The 23,989-nt window shown below is 44.6% G+C and overlaps 1 protein-coding gene across 1 annotated transcript in view; it reads left to right on the forward strand.

Annotated features, from left to right (window-relative positions):
• The window catches only part of BRIP1 (BRCA1 interacting DNA helicase 1), a 421,240-nt gene that overhangs the window by 295,519 nt on the left and 101,732 nt on the right, over positions 1-23,989 (forward strand). The window contains exon 15 of the mRNA XM_088446318.1: positions 15,942-16,101. Coding sequence (XP_088302444.1) covers positions 15,942-16,101 — 160 coding nt within the window. The remainder of the gene's footprint in view (positions 1-15,941; positions 16,102-23,989) is intronic.

Below are 23,989 nucleotides of genomic sequence, written 5' to 3' on the forward strand. Positions count from 1 at the left end.
TTGGGTCCCACAGGACTGTGCCTGTGTGCAGGGCTGCAGCAGCCAATCACTGCTGATGGCGTCTTCTCCACCAATCACCGCCGGCAGATTCTCCTCAACTTATAGCTGCCGGCAGCGTCTCCTCAACCAAATTCTGCCGGCAGCATCTGTTTTATTTGCCGCCTGTCACCCCCCTCCATTCCCGCCAGCGTGTTCTCCAAAAGTGGACTCTGCATCCACTGGTGACAGTGGTCAGGACGACTCGTGTCTGGAGCTGCTGGGGGGACTCAACGTGTACAGGGGATGTGCTCCTGGGATACCGAGCTCTGACGGCCAGTGACAGAGAGGAGATCCTGAGCTCAGACAGGTCAGTCACTTACAGCCTACGGTCATCATTGTGCAGAGTCACTCCTTACTCCGACTGTGTAACTATGTGCATCCTGCCTAACCCTCCCATACTGTGTAACTGTGCCCCCCCAACACTGACTTTGTAACTGTGCGCACTTCCCCCTCCTAACCCTGACTGTAACTGTGTGCACCCCCCTAACCCTGACTGTGTACAGCTTCCCCTAATCCTGACTGTGCAGCCCCCCTAATCCAGACTGTGTAACTATGTGCATCCCCCCTAACCCTCCCAAACTGTGTAACTGCTGCCCGCCCAACACGGTCTTTGTAACTTTACGCACTTCCCACCTAACCCTGACTGTGTAACTGTGTGCAGCCCCCCAACCCTGACTGTGCAACTGTGTGCAGCCCCCCTAACCCTGACTTTGTGTAGCCCCCCTAGCCCTGACTTTGTGCAGCTCCCCCTAACCCTGACTGTGTAAAGCAGGGTACACACTTGACCGATATATCTGCAGATCGAGTGATCTGCAAATATATCTACAGATGATGGTTGTTCATACACACTAAACAACCATCATCTGGCCGCAGATCTCGCCCCCTCCCTGCGGCCTCTGCTGTAAGTGTACGGGAGGTCGGCTGAACAGTACACACATTACGTTGGACAGATATATCTGCCATCGGCTGTGCAGCACAGCTGACACCATAAGTCTGTGGACGACATCGTTCACAGACAAATTGCTGGTACACACTGGCCAACGGTTATCCAATATATTGGCCAATCAATTGATCGGCCAATACATCTGCCAGTGTGTACCCAGCATAACTGACTGGCTGTGTAAAAGTGTTTATCCTCCCTGACTGTGTAACTGTGTGCATTCCTTCCCTAGCCCTCGACTGTGTAGCTGTGTGTATTTCCATTTACCCTGACTGTTAACTGTGTACACCACCCACCTTACCCTAGCACTGCCTGTCCCTAACCTCATCCTTTCCTCCAATACTGCCCAGCTATCTACTCTTACCCTCTCCCAACCCTTATTACTGCCTGCCCCTAACCTCTTCCTTGGCCCCGGCACTGTCGCAACTGCTGTCTGAACTTACCCCTCCCTATCCCCAACTGCTGCTTGCCCTTAAACCCATTTATCCCAACGGGATGTACTTAAAATGCCGGCGGACGGGATATGACATTAGGATACCGGCGTCGCCATCCCGAACGACGGAATGCTGAACGACCAGACGGAGTTAAGTAGCACACTGTCCCCGGGGATGGGGGGGTTAAGTTTAGGTAACCCCGGGAGGACATTAGGGTTAGGCACCCCCCGGGCAGGTTAGGGTTAGGCTGCGGGGAGTGGGGGTTAGGGTTAGGCACCCCCCCAGTAGAGTTTAAGGTGCAGGAAGGGGAGGTTAGGGTTAGGCAACACCGGGAGGGAAGTTTAGGGTTAGGCACCACTAAGGGAGGGTTAGGGGGGGAGAGGGTTAGGGATAGCATACTTACCGCCCCTTTCAGGATCTTGACTGTGCGGGGTTCCGGCGTCGGGATTTGAATCGGTGGCTATTGAGCCGCTGGTATTTTATACCATCCCTTACCAACTGCTACCTGCCCCTAGCACTGTCCCAACTGCTGCCTGTCCTCACCCCCTATAATGTGTGATAGGACCCAAAAACAGTGGCGTAGGACTCCAATTTTTTTTAAGTGAGGGGTCCCTGTTACCCACAATTTTTTTCACTTAGCGTGATCACTACTATGTCAACATCACCAACACCATTGAATCCCTGGGCCAGCGCACTGTGCTGTATAAGAAAAGAGAATAGTGTATCTGCTTCCTGGTTACTTCACCCATTCTGATTTAAAATACCCCAGACAATATTGTCTGTGTTTTCTCTCAGTCTGTTAAAAACACTGGCAAGCTGGAGGCAAATCTGTGCTTCACCCTAGGTTGTTCTTAAATGTAACCAGGTAGTTGGGACTATTAACTCGGAACTATGGTATTAGGCAATGTACTGTGAATACGCATCCCCATATCTTAGGTTACTTCAGTGCCAGAGCCAATCAATGTATTATTCAGACTCTGGAGAAGATATGGGCACTTCTCAGCTTTAACCTCACCCCCTCCTTTACAACTCTACAGGAAGCTTGAAACTGCTATTATGTAAGGGGTTAACTATGGGAGGTTCTGATGGAAAGCAGTACTTTAAAATAATTAACTGGTCATTGTTCTAAACCAGGGATGGGGAACCTCAGGCCCTCGGAATCATTTGGTCTGGCCCTCAGAGCCTTTTTCTGCTAGCCTCATCTGGCAAGCAGGGTTCTAGAATGGCACCCTGCAGCCAGAATCTGTGCAGCAGTGCTGCCTGGAGCATCCTTAGGACACTTCAGATGGTCACACTGCTGCTCTTACAGCTCCCCAGAGCATCTTCAGGATGTTCCAGGCATTGCTGTAATCACCATTGATTGTGGCCCCACCTTTATGTGATGTCACATGGAGGGGGCGTGGCCTGGACTGGGCCCGCGAATAATGTTAAATATATCAAAATGGCCCTCGGCAGAAAAAAGGTTCCCCACCCCTGTTCTAAACTGATACAACATTAGGCTTTGCAGCCGCAGTTCCGGGGAAAGTGGGAAGAAACTAATCTAGTATGATGCTCTGATCAGCCCCAGAAAACTATGGGGGCTGCTTTTGCGATCGCAAACGGGAGAATCTTCAATGTCTGGTGCGGTCCACCATAGACACATTCAGGGGATTCTTAATATTTGCAGGTACCCCACAAATATTTTTTGTTGAATAGGCCCCTGAGTGAGTTCAGGACCAATGGTTAGGTTATTTCAAGTTTGTGTAAAACTACATAGGTTTATCAGGTATACCCGTGCATATATATATATATATATAAGTTTCACTTAGTGACTCCTTTTTAGTTCTCACTATAGGGTCTAGAACTAATATCTTCTTAATAATATCATGAATGTTACAGTAATAGCAAATGACCTGTATGCACTTTAGTAGAGAGGTTTTGCATTTACATGATTATGAAGTGTAATTTTTCTTTTTTGTCACTGAAAAAAGACCTGTTTCCTTTTGTAAATTTTTAGTCTTGCTCTCACATTACACTGTTGATACAAGCAAAGTGGGAAGGGTGATTGAAGGAAGGCGTTAGCCACAACCCTTGATGTAGGTAACACCCCCTGTACAGACCGACAGCACTGGTCATGCTCCCCACCACCTCCACATCATTAGTCTCACACCTGCTACACTAGTCACACTTGCTGAGGCGGGACACAATAGGGCGTTCATGAAATTTCAGCTGCAGGCCCAAGTGGACCGTAATCTTGCACTGGCTGTGGCACAGTATATAAGCTTTACTACAGTATATATACTTACATATAATATATAGTCATAAACACATCATGTTGTATAAAAAAGTCTTCCACTGTGTGGACTGTTCCATCTCCCAGGGATGCAGCCCACCACACTGTCTGTAGCCACCATACATCTCCATCTTAACCTCTAATCCTCTCATAGGGGCTTTTTGGTGTGTATTCCCTCTCTCAATAGCTGCCCTTTACCGGCCCTTTCTACCTTTCAACCCTGAACAGTCCCTCCCTCCGACATTTGACAGGGCTCTGTGCACCTCAGGGAGATGAAATGCCGTTATTTTGTTTGATGAGAAGAGACTCAACGCTAGGGATGGCCGTCGGTAGGTTATCCATCAATGGTGTCATCGGTGCGAAACATTGATGTCATGAAACCATTGAAGAGGAACTATCGATGGTTTGCACCTATTTATGGACATCCTTACTGTTACGAACAGCAGATGATAGGCCAAATGTTTAATTTTTTGGTGCTGGGGCCAAGCTAATCTCCATGTCCTCTGCGCCAAGGGAAGCAAAAGACAATATCACTGCCTCTCAGCCATTGAAGGCGGAGAATTTATGCCATCTCTGGCAAATCCTCAATGGTTGTTAACCGTCGATGGGCATACACAACTGTATAATAGATATATATATGTGTATTTATATTCATGACCCGTATCACTGAGGCAGGTTACAAAATTCTTTTGATTTTGATTTGAAATGCCTAGTAGAGTCATCAATGTAGCAGCTTAATACAGTCTTCTGGGTATTTTTTTTCTGTAAATCATTTTAACATCCTTTTGTAACAAATCTGAACGGTTAATTTGTTTCCCAGCTCGCTAGCATCGTGGTATTAGATATCAATATTTTTACAGCCCGATTGGAGTGCTAATTTTGTAGTCTCTCTGCAAGCATAACATTTCTGAAATGATCATTGTTGTAACAGCTTCACTGGTAGCTAAGTGAGCTTGCTGTCTATAATATTATTTCCAGATATACTTTAATACCCTGCAGTTTTGAAACATGTCTGTTAAGTTTCATTGGGATTTTTGCTAAAAGTGGAATTCAGACACAAAGTGAAATGCTCTACTCTCGTGGAATTGCCTCTTTATAGTCTTCATTCTCTTAACAATAATAGACCTAGAAGTCCCTGAACCTTTAATAATAACATTATATTAATAATACATGCTTTATACATACATGAATTGTGTGTAAAAAATAAATCTTTCACCTTTGGATACCATGTTGATGGATACTTTTTTAAAAGGAATAGACCAGTTTCCGATGGTGTTACTAAACGACAGCACACAATTTTCTGTTCTCACCACAGTAACACGGTCCACCTTGTCACTGTTGCCCATAATCTCCAGGGGCTTCTGATAAGGATCATGCCTGATCATAAGAATTCCAGCGGCTGACCACTCACAGATCGGGCCTTTTATATTCATCTGGAGCTCCAGCACTTCTAAAGTGGCCTATCCATTAGACAACTTTTTGAACGATCCCACCAAAACCAAAACTTTCTGAACGGGACGTTCAGAAAGTCGTCTAATGGATAGCTGGCAAGGACCAGCGATGCGCGTGCATGCTGGGTCCTTGCCAATGTCTATTATATGTGGAACATGCTCGTCATCCTGATGCCAATTGTCAGGTTTCACATGTTCGCAGATAGGAGGTCGGTCTACTGCACTGAATGACATTGAGTGAACGCCGTTCAGTGCGGGCACCGCACCTAGGCGACCTGAAGAACTGAACGCTAGTCGTTCATTTTTTTCATATCGCCTAATGGATAGGCCGCTTTGCACTGTATTTTCTCTATTGCCAAGTCAGCAGAGCTTAGCTGCTGTTTTATAGAGCATCATCTTTTAGGTTATTAATTGACCCACCTGGATTCATCACCTTTAAAATTTAAGGATTGTGCTAATGATCTTACCACTTCATACTAAGGCCTGTAATTTTATTAAGGGCCGGATCCAATTAGCTGCAAAAAGCCAAATTTTTGTACATGCGAATTCTCCATAGACAAAAACCAGCAAAAAGTTTTCATCATCTTAGAGCAGGTGAAAAGTTGTGTAAAATCCCTATTTTTGGCTAACAATGAGGGGACATGGGCCCTCATTCAGAGGCGTACGCTCTGAGCAGAGCGCACGCTCTGAATGAGGGCCAGGCTCCATTTTCATGGAGCGTCCTGGACGCTCGTATAGCTGTGGGTCACCACCCACAGGCTATACGAGCGTGCTTTTTGATGGCCGCGATGGTCGAGACCATCGCGACCATCGAAATTGCGAGCCGGAGCCTGCGGTTGAGGTTTTCAACCGCAAGCTCCGGAGTGATTTTGGCTCTATCAGAGCCAAAATCACTCCCACTGACATCACTAGTGATGTCAGTGGGCCGGCTTCTGACGGGAGGCGTTCCCGTGGGAACGCCTCCGTCAGGGAGGCACGCCCCCGGCACGCCCACCAAAGGGGGCGTGCTGTCAATCAACATTGACAGCACGCCCCCTTTGATCGGACACAACGAGCGAAGGACTTTCCTTCGCTCGTCGCGTCTGGCGCATGCGCACGACGGAGCTCCCTCCGTCGTGCGCATGCTCAGTGCATAACATCGACCCACTTGCGAGCGGACAGCCGCTCGCGAGTGGGTCTGAATCAGGCCCATGGTTCAGAACCCCATGGACAATATTTTTTTAATTAGCTTAGTTTGGCCAATAGTAGAAATAAAAATTGAGCGCTATGTTAAAATAATGTAAAAGCATAACAATCACATTTAATGATGTTTATAGTCTTTTCAGACTAATTGAGGAGCTAGTGGTATAAAGCAGCAAAGTCCTGCTGGTAATCCACACCTAGCAACAGTCCGTGGTGCCAGCCCTTTATCTAACTGTCCCTACCTTACTATCGGTGATGGATTCCTTCTCCCTCTGGGGACTTCTTTTCACAATGAAGCTCCGACAGCGTGTGACAGCCGCGACGCTAGGTGGAAACTTCAATCACTGAAAAGAGCTGCTGGATTCCTCCTTCCGGGGGATTCCTTTTCTTGGCCCGGCTCCAACATTGTGAGCGCCGCGGCTTTCCACACGCTGTTGGAGCCGGGCCGAGAAGAGGAATCCCTCGGAGGAAGAAGGAATCCAGCGGCTCTTTTCGGTGATTGAAGTTTCCACCTAGCTCCGCGGCTGTCACATGCTGTCGGAGCTTCATTGAGAAGAGAAGTCCCTGGAGGGAGAAGGAATCCATCACCGCTGTGTCCTACCAGGCTCGGTGTCTGCGTAGTTGATTATCAGCGCTGTTAGTGCAGGAATTGATTTTCTTTGCATTGTATGTGACTTCTGCTAGCGCTGCTGCCTGTACTTTCATTTTCTACTGTTGCGGTGCAGTGATTGCAGGGTGGTCTCACACTATACTACGAGTATCAGTGAGAGGGGTCACATACTTACCATCATGTCTGAGAGTGACTTTCCTCCAATTGATGGTACCACACAGTCTCCGTATTTCCCCTCCCCAAGTCTCTCAGGAGCCTGCGTTGGTTAATTCTCTGACAAGTTCTGTACAGCACTTGTCGGACGTGTTACAAGGGGAGTCTGTGTTGAGGCCGCATAAGCGGTCGGTGGCGTCTCTGTCCACTCCTTATGAGGATGACGACGTGACATCTGATGATGGGGAGATTCTGGATCTTTCGGACCAGGAACCTCTCCGTACTAAAGAGTCGGATGCTAGGTCCAAGGTTTATATTCCTGGACTTATTCGGGCAGTCCGCACAGCTTTAGTGATTGAGGATGAAAATCCTCCTGTGTCAAAATCTAAATATGCCTTTTTTAAGGATATTAAGGGTGACGCCACAGTGTTTCCTCTTTCGGGTCAGTTAGTGGACCATTTAGAGGAGGCGTGGAAACATCCGGGCAAACGGTATCAGCCTAAGAGGCGCTTGGCGGTGGCTTATCCGTTTGCAGATAATTATTTTTCTAAGTGGGAGTCCCCTCCACAGGTGGATTCCCATGTGACACGCCTAGTTCGCAGTGCCACATTGCCCATGCCCTCCATGTCTTCCTTGAAGGATGCTATGGACCGTAAGGTAGAGATTTGCCTAAAGTCCGTTTATTCCCTTGCGGGGGGGCAGCTAGGCCGGCTATGGCCATTTGTTGGGTAGCCAGAGCTATGGAGCGCTGGGCTGATAATTTGGAGGCGTCTTTCGATTCTGACTGTTCGGCTGAACAGACCGTGTTGATAGGCAATCTCCGGGACTCGGCCACTTATATCAATGAGGCGGCCTTGGATATCAGTACCCTGGCGTCTCGGATTTCTTCGACGGGTGTCGCTGCTCATCGCACCTTATGGTTGCGATCTTGGAAGGCGGACGCTGGTTCCAAGAAGGGCTTGGAAGCTTTGCCTTTCAATGGAGAAGTCCTCTTTGGTCCGGATCTGGACAAAATCGTAGCCACGCTGGCGGCAGCCAAATCGGCATGTCTTCCATCTGCTGCGGTTCCTTCCGGTTCAGGTATGTCGTGCTTTCGGCCTTACAGGGCCCAAGGTAGGCCTAAGACGCAGTCTTTTCCCAGACAGGCTGGCCTCAAAAAATCGGCCAAGCCCCGGAAACAGGCCTGGAGTACCAGACGTCCGGCCCCTAAGCCCGATGACAAGCCTGCAGCCTGACGGTCCGGGCCTCCCTTTGGGGGATCCCAAAGTGGGAGGCCACCTGCTGCAGTTCGCCCAGTGTTGGTCGGTTACCACGACAGACACTTGGGTTCTCGAGGTGGTTTCTCACGGGTACGCCCTCTCCTTTCGGCACAGGCCCCCGTCTCGATTCTTCACCATGGGTCTTCCATCAGACCGGAACAAAGCCGTGGAACTGCGGAAGGTTTTGCACACTATGCTCCAGGCTGGAGTTATAGTGCCTGTTCCATTCTCCCAGAGGGGCCAGGGTTTCTTTTCCAATTTGTTTTTGGTGCAGAAACCCAATGGGTCGTATCGTCCGATCCTCAACCTCAAAGCACTCAACAAGTCTTTGCGGGTGCCGAGGTTTCGGATGGAGACCCTACGGTCCATCATTCTGGCGCTGGAACCTGGGGATTACATGGTGTCGTTGGACATACAGGACGCTTACCTGCATGTCCCTATTCTTTTACGCCATCAACAGTTCCTCAGGTTTGCAATCCGCAACGACCATTTTCAGTTCCGGGCATTACCTTTTGGGCTGGCGACAGCACCACGTGGGTTCACCAAGGTGATGGCGGTCATGGCGGCTTCCCTGCGGCTGCAGGGAGTCCGCATGTTACCGTACTTGGACGGCCTTCTGTCGGTGGCAGGATCTCCAGAGCTCCTTCTACGCCACTTGGACCTGACCATTGCGGTACTGCAACGGCACGGCTGGTTGATAAACTGGCAGAAGTCCACCCTGATCCCATCTCAGAGGATTCTGCACCTCGAAGCCTTATTGGACTCCGGACAGCAAAGGATCTTTGTGACGGGGAAAAGATCTCTGCCTTGCAGTTGAGGGTGCGCAGTTGTCTGCAGAATCGCCGTGTGTCTCTGCACTCGGCGATGAGGTTACTGGGCTCCATGCTGTCGGTATTCGACATGGTGAAAAATGCCCAGTTTCACTCCAGACCTCTGCAGCAATTGATCCTGTTCAAATGGAATGGACTGCCTCAGAGTCTAAAATCCCAGGCGGTGGTGCTCACTCCGGAGGTTCGCCTGTTCCTAGCCTGGTGGTTGCAGACGACCCATCTCAACAGGGGTCGTCCATTCTGGGTGGCGAATTGGGTCCTGTTGACAATGGACGCCAGTCTGCGAGGCTGGGGAGCAGTCACGGGTCCACACTTGTTCCAGGGCAGGTGGACTCGGGCGGAAACAGAGCTTCCAATAAACATCTTGGAGCTCCGCGCTGTATTCAATGCTCTCCAGCAGGCACATCGGGTTCTCCAAGGTCACCCAGTGCAGGTCCAGTCGGACAACGCTACCACCGTGGCCTACATAAATCGACAAGGAGGAACCCGAAGTCGGGCGGCTCTCGTAGAGGTGTCCCGAATCCTGATTTGGGCGGAGCGCAATCTCCCGGCCATATCAGCAGTCTTCATCCCAGGAGTCCTAAACTGGGAGGCGGACTTTCTCAGTCACCAGGACGTTCATCCGGGTGGACAGGTGGGGTCTTCCAGAGATCGACCCCATGGCGTCACGGCACAACAACAAGTTGCCAGTGTACGGGTCTTGCACAAGAGACGAAAAGGCGTCTCTGGTGGATGCTCTGTCCGTCCGGTGGACGTTCCGGTTTGCTTATCTGTTTCCTCCGTTTTCCCTTCTTCCACGGGTAATCCGGAAATTCAAACAGGAAGGAGGGACGCTCCTGTTGATAGCTCCCGGAGGCACTGGTTCTCAGACGTCCAGGGACTGTCCGTGGACATTCCTCTGTGGTTGCCGTTACGTCTGGACCTCCTGTCACAGGGTCCTTGTCTTCACCTGGACCTGACTCGGCTGTCTTTGACTGTGTGGCTGTTGAGACAGCCATGTTAAGGTCCAGCTCTGTAGTGTAAACAATGCTAAGGGCTCGGAAACCATCTTCTGCAAGGATATACCATCATGTGTGGCATACGTTCTTCCAGTGGTGTCGGCCGAGAGGTTATGCTCCTCGGGAGTTCCGTCTGTCTAGAGTATTAGCTTTCCTACAGGCAGGACTGGACCATGGACTTCGCCTTGCGTCTCTGAAGGTGCAGGTGTCTGCCTTGTCCGTCTGGTTCCATCGTAGGATTGCTGCAATCCCTGATGTGCGCACCTTTATGCAAGGTGTTCTCAGAATTCAGCCACCTTTTGTTCCACCGGTGGCGCCTTGGGATTTAGCTGTGGTCCTGAGGGCTCTCCAGGGACCGCTGTTTGAACCACTGGCTGGCTGACAGCTAAAACTATTTTCCTTCTGGCCATTGCTTCGGCCAGACGTTTTTCTGACTTAGGGGCTCTCTCCTGTAGACCCCCTTTTCTGATTTTTCATAGGAACAGGGCAGTGCTGCGCACTCGTCCTGGTTTCCTTCCTAAAGTTGTTTCCAGTTTTCACATCAACGAGGAAATCGTTGTGCCGGCTTTTAACTCACCTGATCTTTCAGTGGGTGAGGCCACTTTGGATGTTGTGCGAGCCTTAAGGATTTATGTTGACCGCACTTCTTCGTTTAGGAAGTCGGACGCCTTGTTTGTCCTCTATGGCTTCCGTAAAAAGGGTAGGCCTGCTTCAAAGCAGACTTTGGCAGGCTGGATTCGTATGGCCATTTCAGAAGCTTATCTTCATGAAGGCCTTACGGTTCCTTCCTCTGTGAGGGCTCATTCCACTAGGTCTGTGGGTCCTTCGTGGGCTGCTCGACGTGGTGCCTCTGCAGTCCAGATCTGCAAGGCTGCCAAATGGTCCTCGGTCCATACCTTTGTGAGGTATTACGCGTTTGACACCTTTGCCTCTCAGGATGCTTCCTTCGGGCAGCGGATTCTCCTTTCAGCACAGGAGCGTCCCCACTCTTAAAGGATACTGCTTTGGGACATCCCCAAGGTATCCTGTGGATACCCTATGGACCCTGATGTAGAAAATAGGAGATATGGTAAGAACTTACCTTTGTTATCTCTATTTCTACGAAGTCCATAGGGTTCCACAGAACTCCCGCCCTGTCACACCTGTGCTGCAGATGGGCTTTACTCTGGTCACCGGTTTTTCCATCTCCCTCTGGTGAGAATGTGATTCTTGTGTGTGTCCAGATCTTCTTTCTCTCTCTTCCTTCTCCTCCTCCAGCCTATGGCTTGGTACGTAACTGAGATGCCTTGGCTCAGGGGCGGGGTATAGGAGGGGGACCCTAGTGCATCCTGTGAGGCTGAAAACTTAACTCTATGGTGCCCGATGCCTGACGTCATCACCTATACCCCAAGGTATCCTGTGGAACCCTATGGACTTCGTAGAAATAGAGATAACAAAGGTAAGTTCTTACCATATCTCCTATTATTAACTGTTTTTTTTTTTACTTTAGAATTTTTATATTTTTTAATATGATATTAGTATAAATTGTTTAATAATCTTTACCTGACTTGATCTATACTAAAAGAGGTATCGGGATGTTTTCTGAAGCTCTGTATGTAACCTTTTTTGCTTTAACAATTATAGACCTAGACTTCCCTTAACCTATTATATTATTATTTTAATAATGCATGCTTTATACATACATATATGTTTGTGTGTAACAAATAAATCTTCCACCTTTGATGTAAGGGATACAATGTTGATGGATACTTTGTTCAAAGGAATAAACCCATGATATTTAACTCCTAAATTAAAGGTAAAATACAGGTTAAAAGTTAGACTAAATTCCTCTGCAGCTGTGTTAGTTATTCTACTCCATCCATTACAGACAGCTGAGCCACATCACATATCTTTAGAACAGTATCCTGATGAGATCCTAATGTTGGTGGAAAAGCGAATTGCTCTGACATCACTAGCTGCTTCCTTGTGTATGATTCAGCCAATGTACACAGTGTTTTTCTGCATAGCAATTATGCCAGACTTGTAAATTACTGTCTTTTACTTAAGTTAGGGAAGCCCATCTCATAACATGGCAAACTGTTCAGCAGAGGGGAAAACAGCAGTGTGGACATATTTGTTAAGCATAAACACTCCAATTATTTCATGAATATTATTCGGCTTAGTAATGCATAGCTATTTATTTACTTTTATTTTAAACTAGTTGCAAAACCCAGCGTTGCCCATTTAAATCTGTGACCAAATGTTATTAAAATTAAATTGAAAGAAGATTTTGTATGCGGACATCTAAGTGATGTTTAAAGTAATATTATGAAGAACAAAAACAATACTGAAGTTCACAGTTGGACATTTTTGTAAACAACATTTAATGTTTTTCTTTCTGGCGATAATATATACAGAATGTCACCACTTGTAACTCGTGAGCATGCCATGTAAAGCTGTCCATGAGAAAAGCAAGTAGTCTACAAGTGTATACCTGCCACTTTCAGAGTTTGGCCCTGTGATTTTGTTATTGGCCATGGTAAACGTTGGCTTCAGGGGGAATTGAAGCCACTTAAAATTTAATTGTAGATCTGTAGCTTTTATGGGAATCCTGTGTATGAATGCATTTTCTCCCTTTGCCGGTCCTGTCGAAATGATATTTTTTCAGAGACCCGTAATATGTAATCTCGTACCGTTACATAGTTTGGGTGCATCAGTGTTGCAAATCAATAGCACTGGAACCCCGACTGTCCATAAAAGTGTCAACTGAGTAAAATTATTTTTCCTTACCCTGAAGATGTTTTAAAATATTATGATTTACCAGACTGACAGTATCATTTTTAGGAGCTAGTAAAACCCTCTTGCACAACCAATTTTCATTGTTACATTGTTGTGAATGACAGGGAAAACGCGAGTTATGAGTTCGTCTACCGAAGTGACTATTTTTTACAAATTTTTTGGGAATGTAATATTTCCTTGTGTGTTTGTTTGAAATGGACTGTCTCTGATTTTCCAATAGTGGAAGACTGATTTTAGAGGAGCACATGCCTGCTGTTTCACTTTTCCATTTTAGAGCCCCGCAAAACTGACACTATATCTTCCCGATTGTTGTTTGAGGATTAGTACTGTATTCAATTAAAGGATTGTAGTAAAATGCCACTTTTAGCATAGAAGTCAAATTAGCCCTCTCCAAGTTAGTGTATCTCACAGGTTGCTATTTAAGCCCTGCATAAAAATGAGGTTTTATAGTTAGCAGGAGCCTGTCGGCACATAATAGTCTGCTCTTGCGTCTCAGACGCTCGAAGTTTCATTTGTCGCTGAGCTTGTCTGTGAATTTGTGGTTGTGCAGAGGTATCTCCACTGCAAGCAATTTTTTTCTGCTCTAGCCTTAGAGGATATTTTTGACAAATTGCTCTTACACTTGCCTGGTATTATTATGGGAATAAAATGTGTGAGTGTGAAATATTAATCGAAAAAGGAAAGATAGACAAAAGAAAGATTGCTTCACAGTAAAAAAAAAAAAAATAGAATTAGCTAAGTATAAAACTGAAGTAGGATTACCCAACTGAAGAAATTACAACCATTTCAACTGACTAAATAGCTAATTGTGAGGAAACATAGTGAAAATATCACCGAAGAACATGTTGCCTCCTAAATCGGATTACCTAATTTAACAAACTGCAATGATGTAAAATGTTCAAGTAGGTAATTGTGTCTAAACAGCCTAAAAATTATAGGAAGAAATGTTTGCTGTGAAGATTTAAACAAAGTAAAAATGGCTGTGCCTAAACTGCCGTGCCTAGTCACTGCACGCTGTGAATGGCTATGCGACTGTCAGCACTACAGATATTCTCATTATGTGCTCTGAGCGGAAGAGTCCGAGCTGCGCATGCACATCTGCATTGTGAGGCCTGGCAGCATTATGAATAGTAATCTCGGACGGTATCTCCACGTTAATTTATGGCTGCAGACTATAAGTAACAGCAATCAGTAGACATTGGGGGAGATGTACGAAGCCCAGAAACGGTATCAGCGCACGTTATGTGCGCTGATACTGCTTCTCCCCGATGTATGATCGGGGGTCTGGACGGTAAATGACAGGAGCGCTGTGCGCCCCTGTCATTATCGGCGCTGCTATCTATAAGATAACAGCACCGACGGCAGGGCCATGTACGAACAGTCATAACGCATGACCGTTCGGCCGGCTGTAGCTGTCGTTATCGACAGCTACAGCCTGGTGTTAGCCTATCCCCACAGCAGGGACAGCCCTGTCCCTGCTGCGGCGGCTGCCGGCTCCACGCGGGTATCCCTCGATACTTGCGAGATCCCGCGCATGCTCAGTGGAGCCGGCCGGGAGAGAGACACAGAGCATCAGCACTAGGCTGATGCGCTGCTGTCTCTAGCGGGTAGCGCCGGAGGGGGAGTTGACACTCCCCCTCTAAGGCCGATGAGATGTTTATACATCTCATCGGTAGTGCTTCCTGCTTCGCCTCAGTAAAGAGGCGAAGCGGGAAGCGTTATAGCGGCACGTTAAGTGCCGCTATAATACATCTACCCCATTATATGTTTATTGTAGCAGACTCCTACACATTGTGACCAAAGATGCTGACATACTATAAGCTACAAACATTGTGACTTTTACTACGTGCAGCTACTCCATTCCGAAGTTGTGTGGTAAGCAATTTCAAACTAACTTACTGCTGTGCAACACATTCCCTGAAACATGTATTTGTATATATCTTTTACTTGTGCTTAGCATCTCTTTGATGCAAACTAACTATCAATTTGATTGTGCTAAAGCTTTTTTATGGCATTAGTCATTGGAATGTACAGCTGTGCGACTTGCAACATTATATAGCTCCTTATTATGTGCAATATGTGGTTAGTTTCTTGCCGCGCATGCGTGTTAGAGTTGGTATACCAGTACATAAAAACCATTAATATGAGTGGGAGGTATGGGAAAATACATAGCCTATGCTCTAACGCGGCCTGTAAACTATTCTTATGCAAATTGTCATGTCAATTGATTCAAAGGTTTAGCTGTGATTGAACAACAAACATACTGTACAATGTTTCATTTTAATATATTATATAATGCTTTGCTTTTATTTGTTCTGTACTTGGACATGCACTTGTTAATGAATTGTGTGTGTGTTATATACTTTTAGGTAAATGGTTTATTTGGAACATGGCTTTTATGTGTTTTGATCAATTACCAACCACAAAGACCATCATTTTAAGTAATGAGTAAAAACAGCAAAAGGGTGCTAATGTGCACATGAATAAATCATTTTGTAATCAATGCATTTTGTCCAGGCTAAAGAAGTGCCTCCTGTTTTACAAGTATCGCACAAATGCTGGACGACTTTATTATTACACTGCAATTTAGCATTTTTCCTGCACAACTCATCAAAACTTTGGTTGGCTGCTGAATAAAATACAACCCTACCACAGCTATATTTTAAGAAGGCCATTACTAGAGACTCTAGCAACCTACACACTGGGGCTAGGTAACAGTTGTTTCTCACAGCATGGGGCAGCTGGCAGCCTACTATGTTAGGCAGAGTATCTTGTAAACTGTACTTTTATTTTTACTTTAAATTATTATTTAGGTGAATGTTTTGCTTAGTGTCTTGGAGTATGACACAAGTACTGACACAATGCTAGTTACAGACAAACTGTTATGCCCAAATTAATGTAATGACGTAGAGTACGGGTTAAGTATTTTAAAGTTAAATGACCAAATGCTTAATACAAACATCACTAAGCATTTCCTTTAATTCAATGTTTTCAGATGCTGGAGAAATTGAAAGACAGGTGGATTCATACTGGTTTATGGGAGAATTTAGAAAGAATTAAGACCGTCATTAAAGAACCACAAGGAGGAGATAAAACCGACTTTGATAAATTGCTGCAGATGTATTATGATGCAATCCGATATAGGGGAGAGAAAGGTAAGGGTAACAAAGAAAAACTGCTCATATATATTTTCTATATTGTAAAACGATAGAAATTATAGTGTAATCAAAATACATGAGCAGTCACAGACATAAGTGGCAGTGATTAACTGGAAATTGTATTAATAGATAATATAGATAGTTTATCACATAAACTACTGAACTTGTTTTATATAGTATCATATTTTAATATAGATCTTTATAATATTAATTTTAGTCACTTCCACATATTTCTGCAATAGATCTAATAGAATACCGTATACTCATGTTCTCTAATATGTGATGTATTTTGATTCATTTTTAAATCACTAAACCTCTTCTAATATGTGGTAAGCTGCTTCTACAGCTTTCTGTATACTTTAGTGCACATTATTTTTTATTTAGTTATTTATGTTTTAGGTTACTAGTTACTGTACTGATCCTGCTGCAGCATATTAATATTCATACTTTTTAAGGGAAATATTGATCCATTTTAAACACATTAGTCAATTGTAATGTTTTTTATTAATATATTTTGTTGAAACTTAACACATAACTCCTTATTATTTTATGTTGATAATGGTTTTTTTTTTTCAAATTAGGTAAACTTAAGAAGAAGCATTTGTAGGTTTTTGTTTTTTTTACCAATACAAAACCAATTTTGTATGCAAAATATTACTGGGCTAACATAATTGAAGAAATAAGTTGAAATAATAAATTTTCAATATTTGGTTGTCCCTTATTTGGCCATAACTACTACAGTAAGACATGCTGTTTACCGAGTTGCATCTGGTTTATTTGGTCTCAGAATTCACAAATGACAGATTTTGGATTCCTATCTTTTTTTTTTTTACAGTTTCATTGTATAAGTGCTCAAATGGATTAAGATCAAGCTGATTTTTTTGCCATGATAAAATTGATTGGAAAAAGAAAAAAACAATTTTCTTCTCAATTGTGGCCTTTTCACTGTTGTCGTTGAAGTTTCTTTTCCTTTGTAAAAAATGTTGTCATTATTCCCTCAATAACCTCTAGGGGTTTATATTTACTAAAGTGCTGTCTTATAGAAATGGAGGTGTTGCCCATAGCAAACCATTCAGCTTCTAAATCATTTATCTAGCACCTCCTAGAAAATTGGTGGACAATAAGTGACCATCCAGCTGCTGTTGAACTACACATCCCAGCATTCCTTGCAATAGTTTCAGCATGGCCAAATAGCAAAACTGTCACAGGGCATGCTATGCTGTGTAGTTCTAAAGCAGCTGGAGGGCCGCTTATTGACCAGAAGATAATAGCTAGAATCTGATTGGTTGATGTGGCCAACACCTCCACTTATATAAACCCACACCATAGTCAATATATCCCTAGGTGTCCATTTATTTATTTTTTTCTTCTTTGTTTGCACATCTTGATAAAGGTTTTTGTTTTCTTGGGGTTTGTTTAGAAGGACCAAGTTTGTGAAAGGCATTATTCATTGCGCTTTTACACATCACTTCTTTAAACAGCCCTTCTAGTTGCGCCATACTGAGGCATGACTCTGTAGCGCCGAGTGTCTTTTCGTGCAACTTTTTAACCTTCAAAAGTGTCTTATTTGCAAAGTGATGTGAATAGGACGCACAAGCAGCTTCTGCTGATAAAAATTATATGCTGCTTGTGCATCCTATTTGCATCGCTATGTGAAAAGGACACATTTAATGGGAAAAAGTCGCACTAAAAAATGCTACAGAGTCACATGGCGCTTATGCGTTATGTTTAACTCGACTTGTAGCACACGGAGGTAAGATGTGTAATAGCACTTTTGTTCACATCTCTGTCTACACTGCTATTATGCCTCTTTGACAGCTTTTTACATCTGCCTTATTTTTGGTAGAAATTCAATTCCATGATTCTGTTTAAAGCATTTCACAATATTCTTAACAATCAATTTAGGAATTTTAGTGTGCTGATCTTTTTATGGTATTTTCTTCTTTGGCAAAGTTTATTGCCAGATTCCTCTCGCTCCAACTTCTTTTATTGGTTTAGTATATTGTCATTCATATGGTAAAGCTAACTAACTGGTGCAAATAAGTTATGCTTATTATTTTAGGCAATTGTACAATTCCTGCAGTGTCTTTTTTGATTACTGTCTTTTATTTTCTTAGTGTTTTTTTTAACCACATGATAATAAAACAAACTCAAAAGCTGTTCTGCATTACTTAGTAATAAAGTATAACAAAGTCATGACTGCCTACCTACTACTAATGTTGTAGTAAGTAGTGAGGGGTGGGGGATGTTAAAGCTCAGCCTCATGTCTTTTCAAACTGTATTGACATGTCAGCTGAAATCAGGAGGCCTGTGTGCAGCAGGGGCCCCCCATCTTACCTTGTGCTGTCAAGTGGGTCCTTCCTCCTCCACGGCACCACCTTCCCAGTGATAAGTAGAGCATAGGCTCTGACACAGTGCCAAAGTCTTGCTTTCACTGAGTGGCGCCATCTTCCTGAATATGTCACTGGGAAGATGGCACAGAAGAGGAGGAGGGACCCAGCTTGCTGGCACAAGGTAATTATAGTATGGGTACAGGGTGTGCGGTGCTCATGCAGTCCTCAGCCAAGGACCCATGAGCACCGCACCTCCTGAACCCATTAGAAATACGCCTATGGCTGAAATCTTCAGCACACAAGTGGAAATGTTTTGAACATCAAACAGAGATACTGTTACCAGTCTGGAAATTACTGGGGTCTTTATTAATTATATAGTATCTTTGCCAAACAACATGTATTCCTTTGTGCCTCATGTTTGGTTGAGGGACTGTAATTTTAGTGTGTGCTTCCTCCAAACATATCATTGTTCCTTCTACCTTCTTGATTGGGCACAGGCGACAATCAAGACGCAGGACTCTTATGCGTAAACCGGAAGAAGCAGGGCACTTATGCTCGTGCTGAAAAGAGGTGTGCCCTCTCGGGGAGGGGCGTCTTCTCTCAGGGCATGCCCTCCTTTCAGTCATTCAAGGTGGAGTGCCCAGCACTAACAAAGGTACTGGGCTGCCCCCAGGCTCTGCTTGCACTGTGAATAGATGCCGTTCACATGCGCATGGAATCTATTCACCCTCTGCTCACTGCTTCCCTCCCACCTTTAGTGGGAACAGGCAAAGGCACAGCGGGAGACAGGGCACCACTGACCTGCCGTCGTCAGGCTATGATCAGCAGGGTGCCTCCAAAAGGGAAGGGCATATTTTAGGGTTTTAAATTGGACCAGGACATGGAGCCCTGCTGAAACGGCCTAGCAGGAAAGCTAATGATTCACAGGATGAAGGGTATAACACTGTAAGGAGGAGATAGCATAGTGATTGAGAGGACTGATGGACAGCTATTCCAGCTGGTGATATGTTCTTCTGAAATATATGTAGAACAGGTAAACAAATTGCAAACCTTCTAGTTGTGGCTGCAATGCTAATATTTTATAATTTTGTCTGTTTATTGTACAGCTACCTCTGAATTCACTTTGGCAAAACATGTCCGGGTGAGTGGAGAGGGGAATTGTGTAGATGTGGCATTTAGGCCAAACAACCATATGACATCGAGCACAACTGCATGGTCAGATGATAGACTGAAAACTGTCACGCTCAGGCTATGCTGACCCTCTGCAGAGGTATTGGAAGACATGGACTCAGGTTGGGAAAGGAACAGGAGGCGAGGGGCCTGGATAAATGACTTCCTCATCCACTAGTACCAGAAGTTGGTAGACCTGATCAATGGCGCGGAGTCTAACTTATTGGGAGGTATTCACCAGTGACCTCTCCAAGCGGGATTCTGGCTTAAGCTGCACCCAGCAAGCAGGTCATGGACCTTTGGTCAGGTATCCGTCACAAGTGGGAAATGGAAGAACACTAACACAGGGAAAGCAAAGGAAAAAGATATTGGAAGTTTGTACTGGGGTGATGTATTGAGTACACACTCTGTTGATCCAGACGCAAGGCTGGCACAGGAGAATGGTATTATGAGATGGTACTTGGATGATGTACTAAGTACTCACTGTGGCTTCAGACTCAGAACTGGCACAGGAGCTGAATCTAGGAAATTATACTTAGAAGACGCACTGAGTATACACACCGTGGGTAAACACTAGGGACAAGTCACTAGAAGCAACAGAGCTTAGGACCTAGAACGCAGCAACAGCAAGTCTTCAGTGGAAGAAACAACGTTGTACAGGCAACTTTCTGTTGTTCAGAGCCCGGTTAAATACCCTAAGGTAGCAGTCTATTGGAGGATAGTGTCAGCTGACAGCAACCAATGCTACCATTGGGTAAAGGCCTAATCAGGATATAGACTGTCATGGCTGCGTCATGGAGTGAGCACATGAATGTCCTAGCAGACCCCAGGTATAATCCTCAGCGAGTCACCCGCCGCACCTGCGTCTGACGGCTCACGGGGTCAGGGGAAGCCGGCGCTGAGGTGAGTAACTGCCGATCCTAGGCCACAACCTGATAGTACCTCCCCTTTCAGGGTGGACACCGGACACCCACAAGGCTTATCAGGAAACGTCTTATGAAAAGCTCGAACAAGCTATGGAGCATGGACATAAGACACCTTGATTCATGCTCGTTCTTCAGGTCTGTACCCCTTCCAGTCAATGAGATACTGAAGATGATTCAATCAGTGTCGAGAGTCAAGGATCTTCTCAATTTGAAATTTGACTCCTAATTGAGTTCGAACATGAGGAGTCTTGGGTGGAGAACGCTGGAATTGATTAAGGATTAATGGTCGTAGAAGAGAAATATGAAGTGTGTTGGAAATCTTAAACTGAGGAGGTAGCTCCAATTTATACACCACTGTATTGATAATTTTAAGAATACGATATGGTCCAATGAAGCGTGGAGCACATTTCATGCTTGGAACCTTCAGTTGAATGTTCTTAGTTGACAGCCACACCCAATCTCCAATCTTCACAAAAGAAACCGCAAGATGTTTTCGATTCGCAAATTTTTTTGTAATTACTAGAAGCTTTTTTCAAGGAGGAGTGAATATTTTTCCATGTATCAGACAATGATTTCACAAGATTAGTGAAGGCAGGTACTTCCATGGGAGGTAAATCTTGTAAATCTGGAACACATGGATGTCTTCCATATACTGAATAAAATGGAGTAGAAGAGTGGTACCTAAAATTGTGAGCAAACTCTGCCTATGGCAATAAATCAACCCAGTCATCTTGAGAAGAAGAAAAGAAAAGTCTAAGAAATGTTTCCAATTCCTGATTCACCCTCTCAGTTTGGCCATTTGTCTGCGGGTGATAAGCGGAGGAAAACTTCAGTTTAATTCCACAAGAGGCACATAAAGCCCTCCAGAATTTGGCCACAAATTGCATACCTCGATCCGACACTACAGCCATGGTCAAAAGTTTTGAGAATCACACAAGTATTGGTTTTCACAAAGTTTGCCGCTTCAGTGTTTTTAGACCATTTGTCAGATGTTACTATGGTATACTGAAGTAAAATTACAAGCATTTCATAAGTGTCAAAGGCTTTTATTGACAATTACATTAAACTTATGCAAAGAGTCAATATTTGCAGTGTTGACCCTTCTTTTTCAAGACCTGCAATTTGCCCTGACATGCTGTTCTGGGCCACATACTGACTGATGTTTGTCAGAATTTGTGGGTTTTTGTTTGTCCTCCAGCCTCTTGAGGATTGACCACAAGCTCTCAGAAGTTGATTAACAGCTTATGAAATGCTAGTAATTTTACTTCAGTATACTATAGTAACATCTGACAAATAGGTCTAAAAACACTGAAGCAGCAAACTTTGTGAAAACCAATACTTGTGTCATTCTCAAAACTTTTGGCCATGGCTGTATCTCATTGGGTAGTCCATGAAGATGGAAAATTTCACAAATCAACATTTTGGCCAGCTGTGGAGCAGAAGGAAGTCCCACCAAGGAAATAAAATGGGCATTTTTTTGAAAATCGGTCCACTGCCACCCAGATTTTATTATGTCCCTTGGAGGGTGGTAATTCAGAGATAAAATCCATCGACCAATGAGTCCAAGGAACATCAGGAATAGGCAAAGGGACAATTTGTTGCGCATGGATTTATGCTGAGCAGACTTGGCACAGGAAACAAAATTCCGTACGTCTTCCTTCATAGTGGGCCACCAATAGGAGAGCTGTAAAAACTTAAAAGTTTTGAATATTCTCGAGTGACCAGCATATAAGGAGGCATGAGCCCAGGTTATAAGTTCTTATGCAACTGAGGTGCTACAAATATATTGCCAGGAGGAGGAAGCAACTGGGCAAAGGCAAGGGGATCTATAATAGGACGAAATTAAGATGGTTGTTCTTCTTCCTGTGGAAGCAGAAAGGACCGGGAGAGTGCATCAGCCTTTTTATTTTGTATGCCAGGATGAAATTGGCCTTTAAAATCAATATCTGGCATTAAAACAAAGAGCTGTCTTGAGATAAAGAAGATTCTTTTGAAACAGTGATGATAGTAATAGGAAATTTAGTGCCTTCCAAAAGGTGTCTCCATTCGTCTAGTGCCAATCTCATAGCCAACAATTCTTGTTTCCCTATGACATAGTTCTTCTCAGCCGAGGAAAGTTTGAGAAAAGAAACCACAAGTATGATTCTTTCCATCTTCAGCCACTTGAGACAGTACAGCTCCTAATCCTACTGAAGAGGCATCGACTTCTAACGTGAAGGGTTTTTCAAGTTGTGTGATTGACAAAGAATTTGAGCTGTGGAAAAAGCTGCTTTGAGGGCTTGGAAGGTAGCCACCTCTGCCATAGGCCAACGAAACTGGTTAGCACCCTTCTTAGTGAGAGCCGTGATGGGAGCGACAATCATAGAAAAGTTTGCAATGAATCTTCTAAAATAATTAGAGGAGCCAAGAAACCGTTGGTTGGCTTTCAGGGAGTGTGGTTGGGGCTAGTCTTGGATGTCTCTTAGCTTGTCTGAATCCATTTGAAGGGAATTTCCCGATATTATGTGCCCCAAAAATGGCACGGAGGACTGTTCAAAAGGGCATTTAGAGATTTTCCCGTACAGATGATTACTTTGAAGACAGGACAAAACTTCTCTGACATGTAGGTGATGGGACTGCAGGTTCTCTGAAAAAATTAAAATGTTGTCCAGATGTCCATTACAAATTTGTTGTAGTCTATTTAATTGACGCAACTCTGAAAATCTGCTGGCGCATTACACAAGCCAAAAGGCATCACCAAGTACTCATAATGGCAGCTCGTCCCACTTTGATACGGATTAAATTGTAGGCTTCACGGAGATCCAATTTAGTGAAAATGGACTCTCCACGAACCTTGTCAAAAAGCTCTGAGATGAGTGGCAAAGGATATCTATTTTTCTCAGCGATTTGGTTCAGCCCACGGTAGTCTTTGTAGGGTCTGAGACCTCCGTCTTCTCAACAAAGAAGAATCCGGCCCCAGCAGGTGAAGAAGATGGTCTTATAAAACCCTTGGCAAGGTTTTCTTTTATGTAGTCAGACATAGCAGCTATTTCCGGAAACGAAAGAGGGTAGATATACGGCCACGAGTTGGCATCTTCCCAAGGATAAGATCAATGCCACAGTCCCAAGGGCGATGGGGAGGCAATTTGTCCACAGTTTGTTCACAAAAACGTCAGCGAAATATTTATAAGGTTTTGGCAAAAGAGAATCTGGTTTAGAAATGAATTGATCAGACGTAGTCCACTAAGGCTTTAATATTTTTTGTTTGAGTCTTGAAACGAATAGACACCGGTAGAAGACTATCCAAAAAATGGAAAGGCTTAGTTAACACCCCCAACCGGATGCTCTCGGAGCCAGTTAGGGTCTCTCATTTCCCGAGAGGAGAGGACAAAGTTTAAGAATATGATTAGGGGCCACACATTAGAGGCAAAGCTTGTTCTGGAATCAGTAGTCTGCTTAGCCGGAGTCAAACGAGGC

This window comes from Taudactylus pleione, unplaced genomic scaffold (assembly GCF_031769625.1).
Source record: "Taudactylus pleione unplaced genomic scaffold, aTauple2 ptg000397bl, whole genome shotgun sequence".
In the NCBI taxonomy this organism is placed as follows: domain Eukaryota; kingdom Metazoa; phylum Chordata; class Amphibia; order Anura; family Myobatrachidae; genus Taudactylus; species Taudactylus pleione.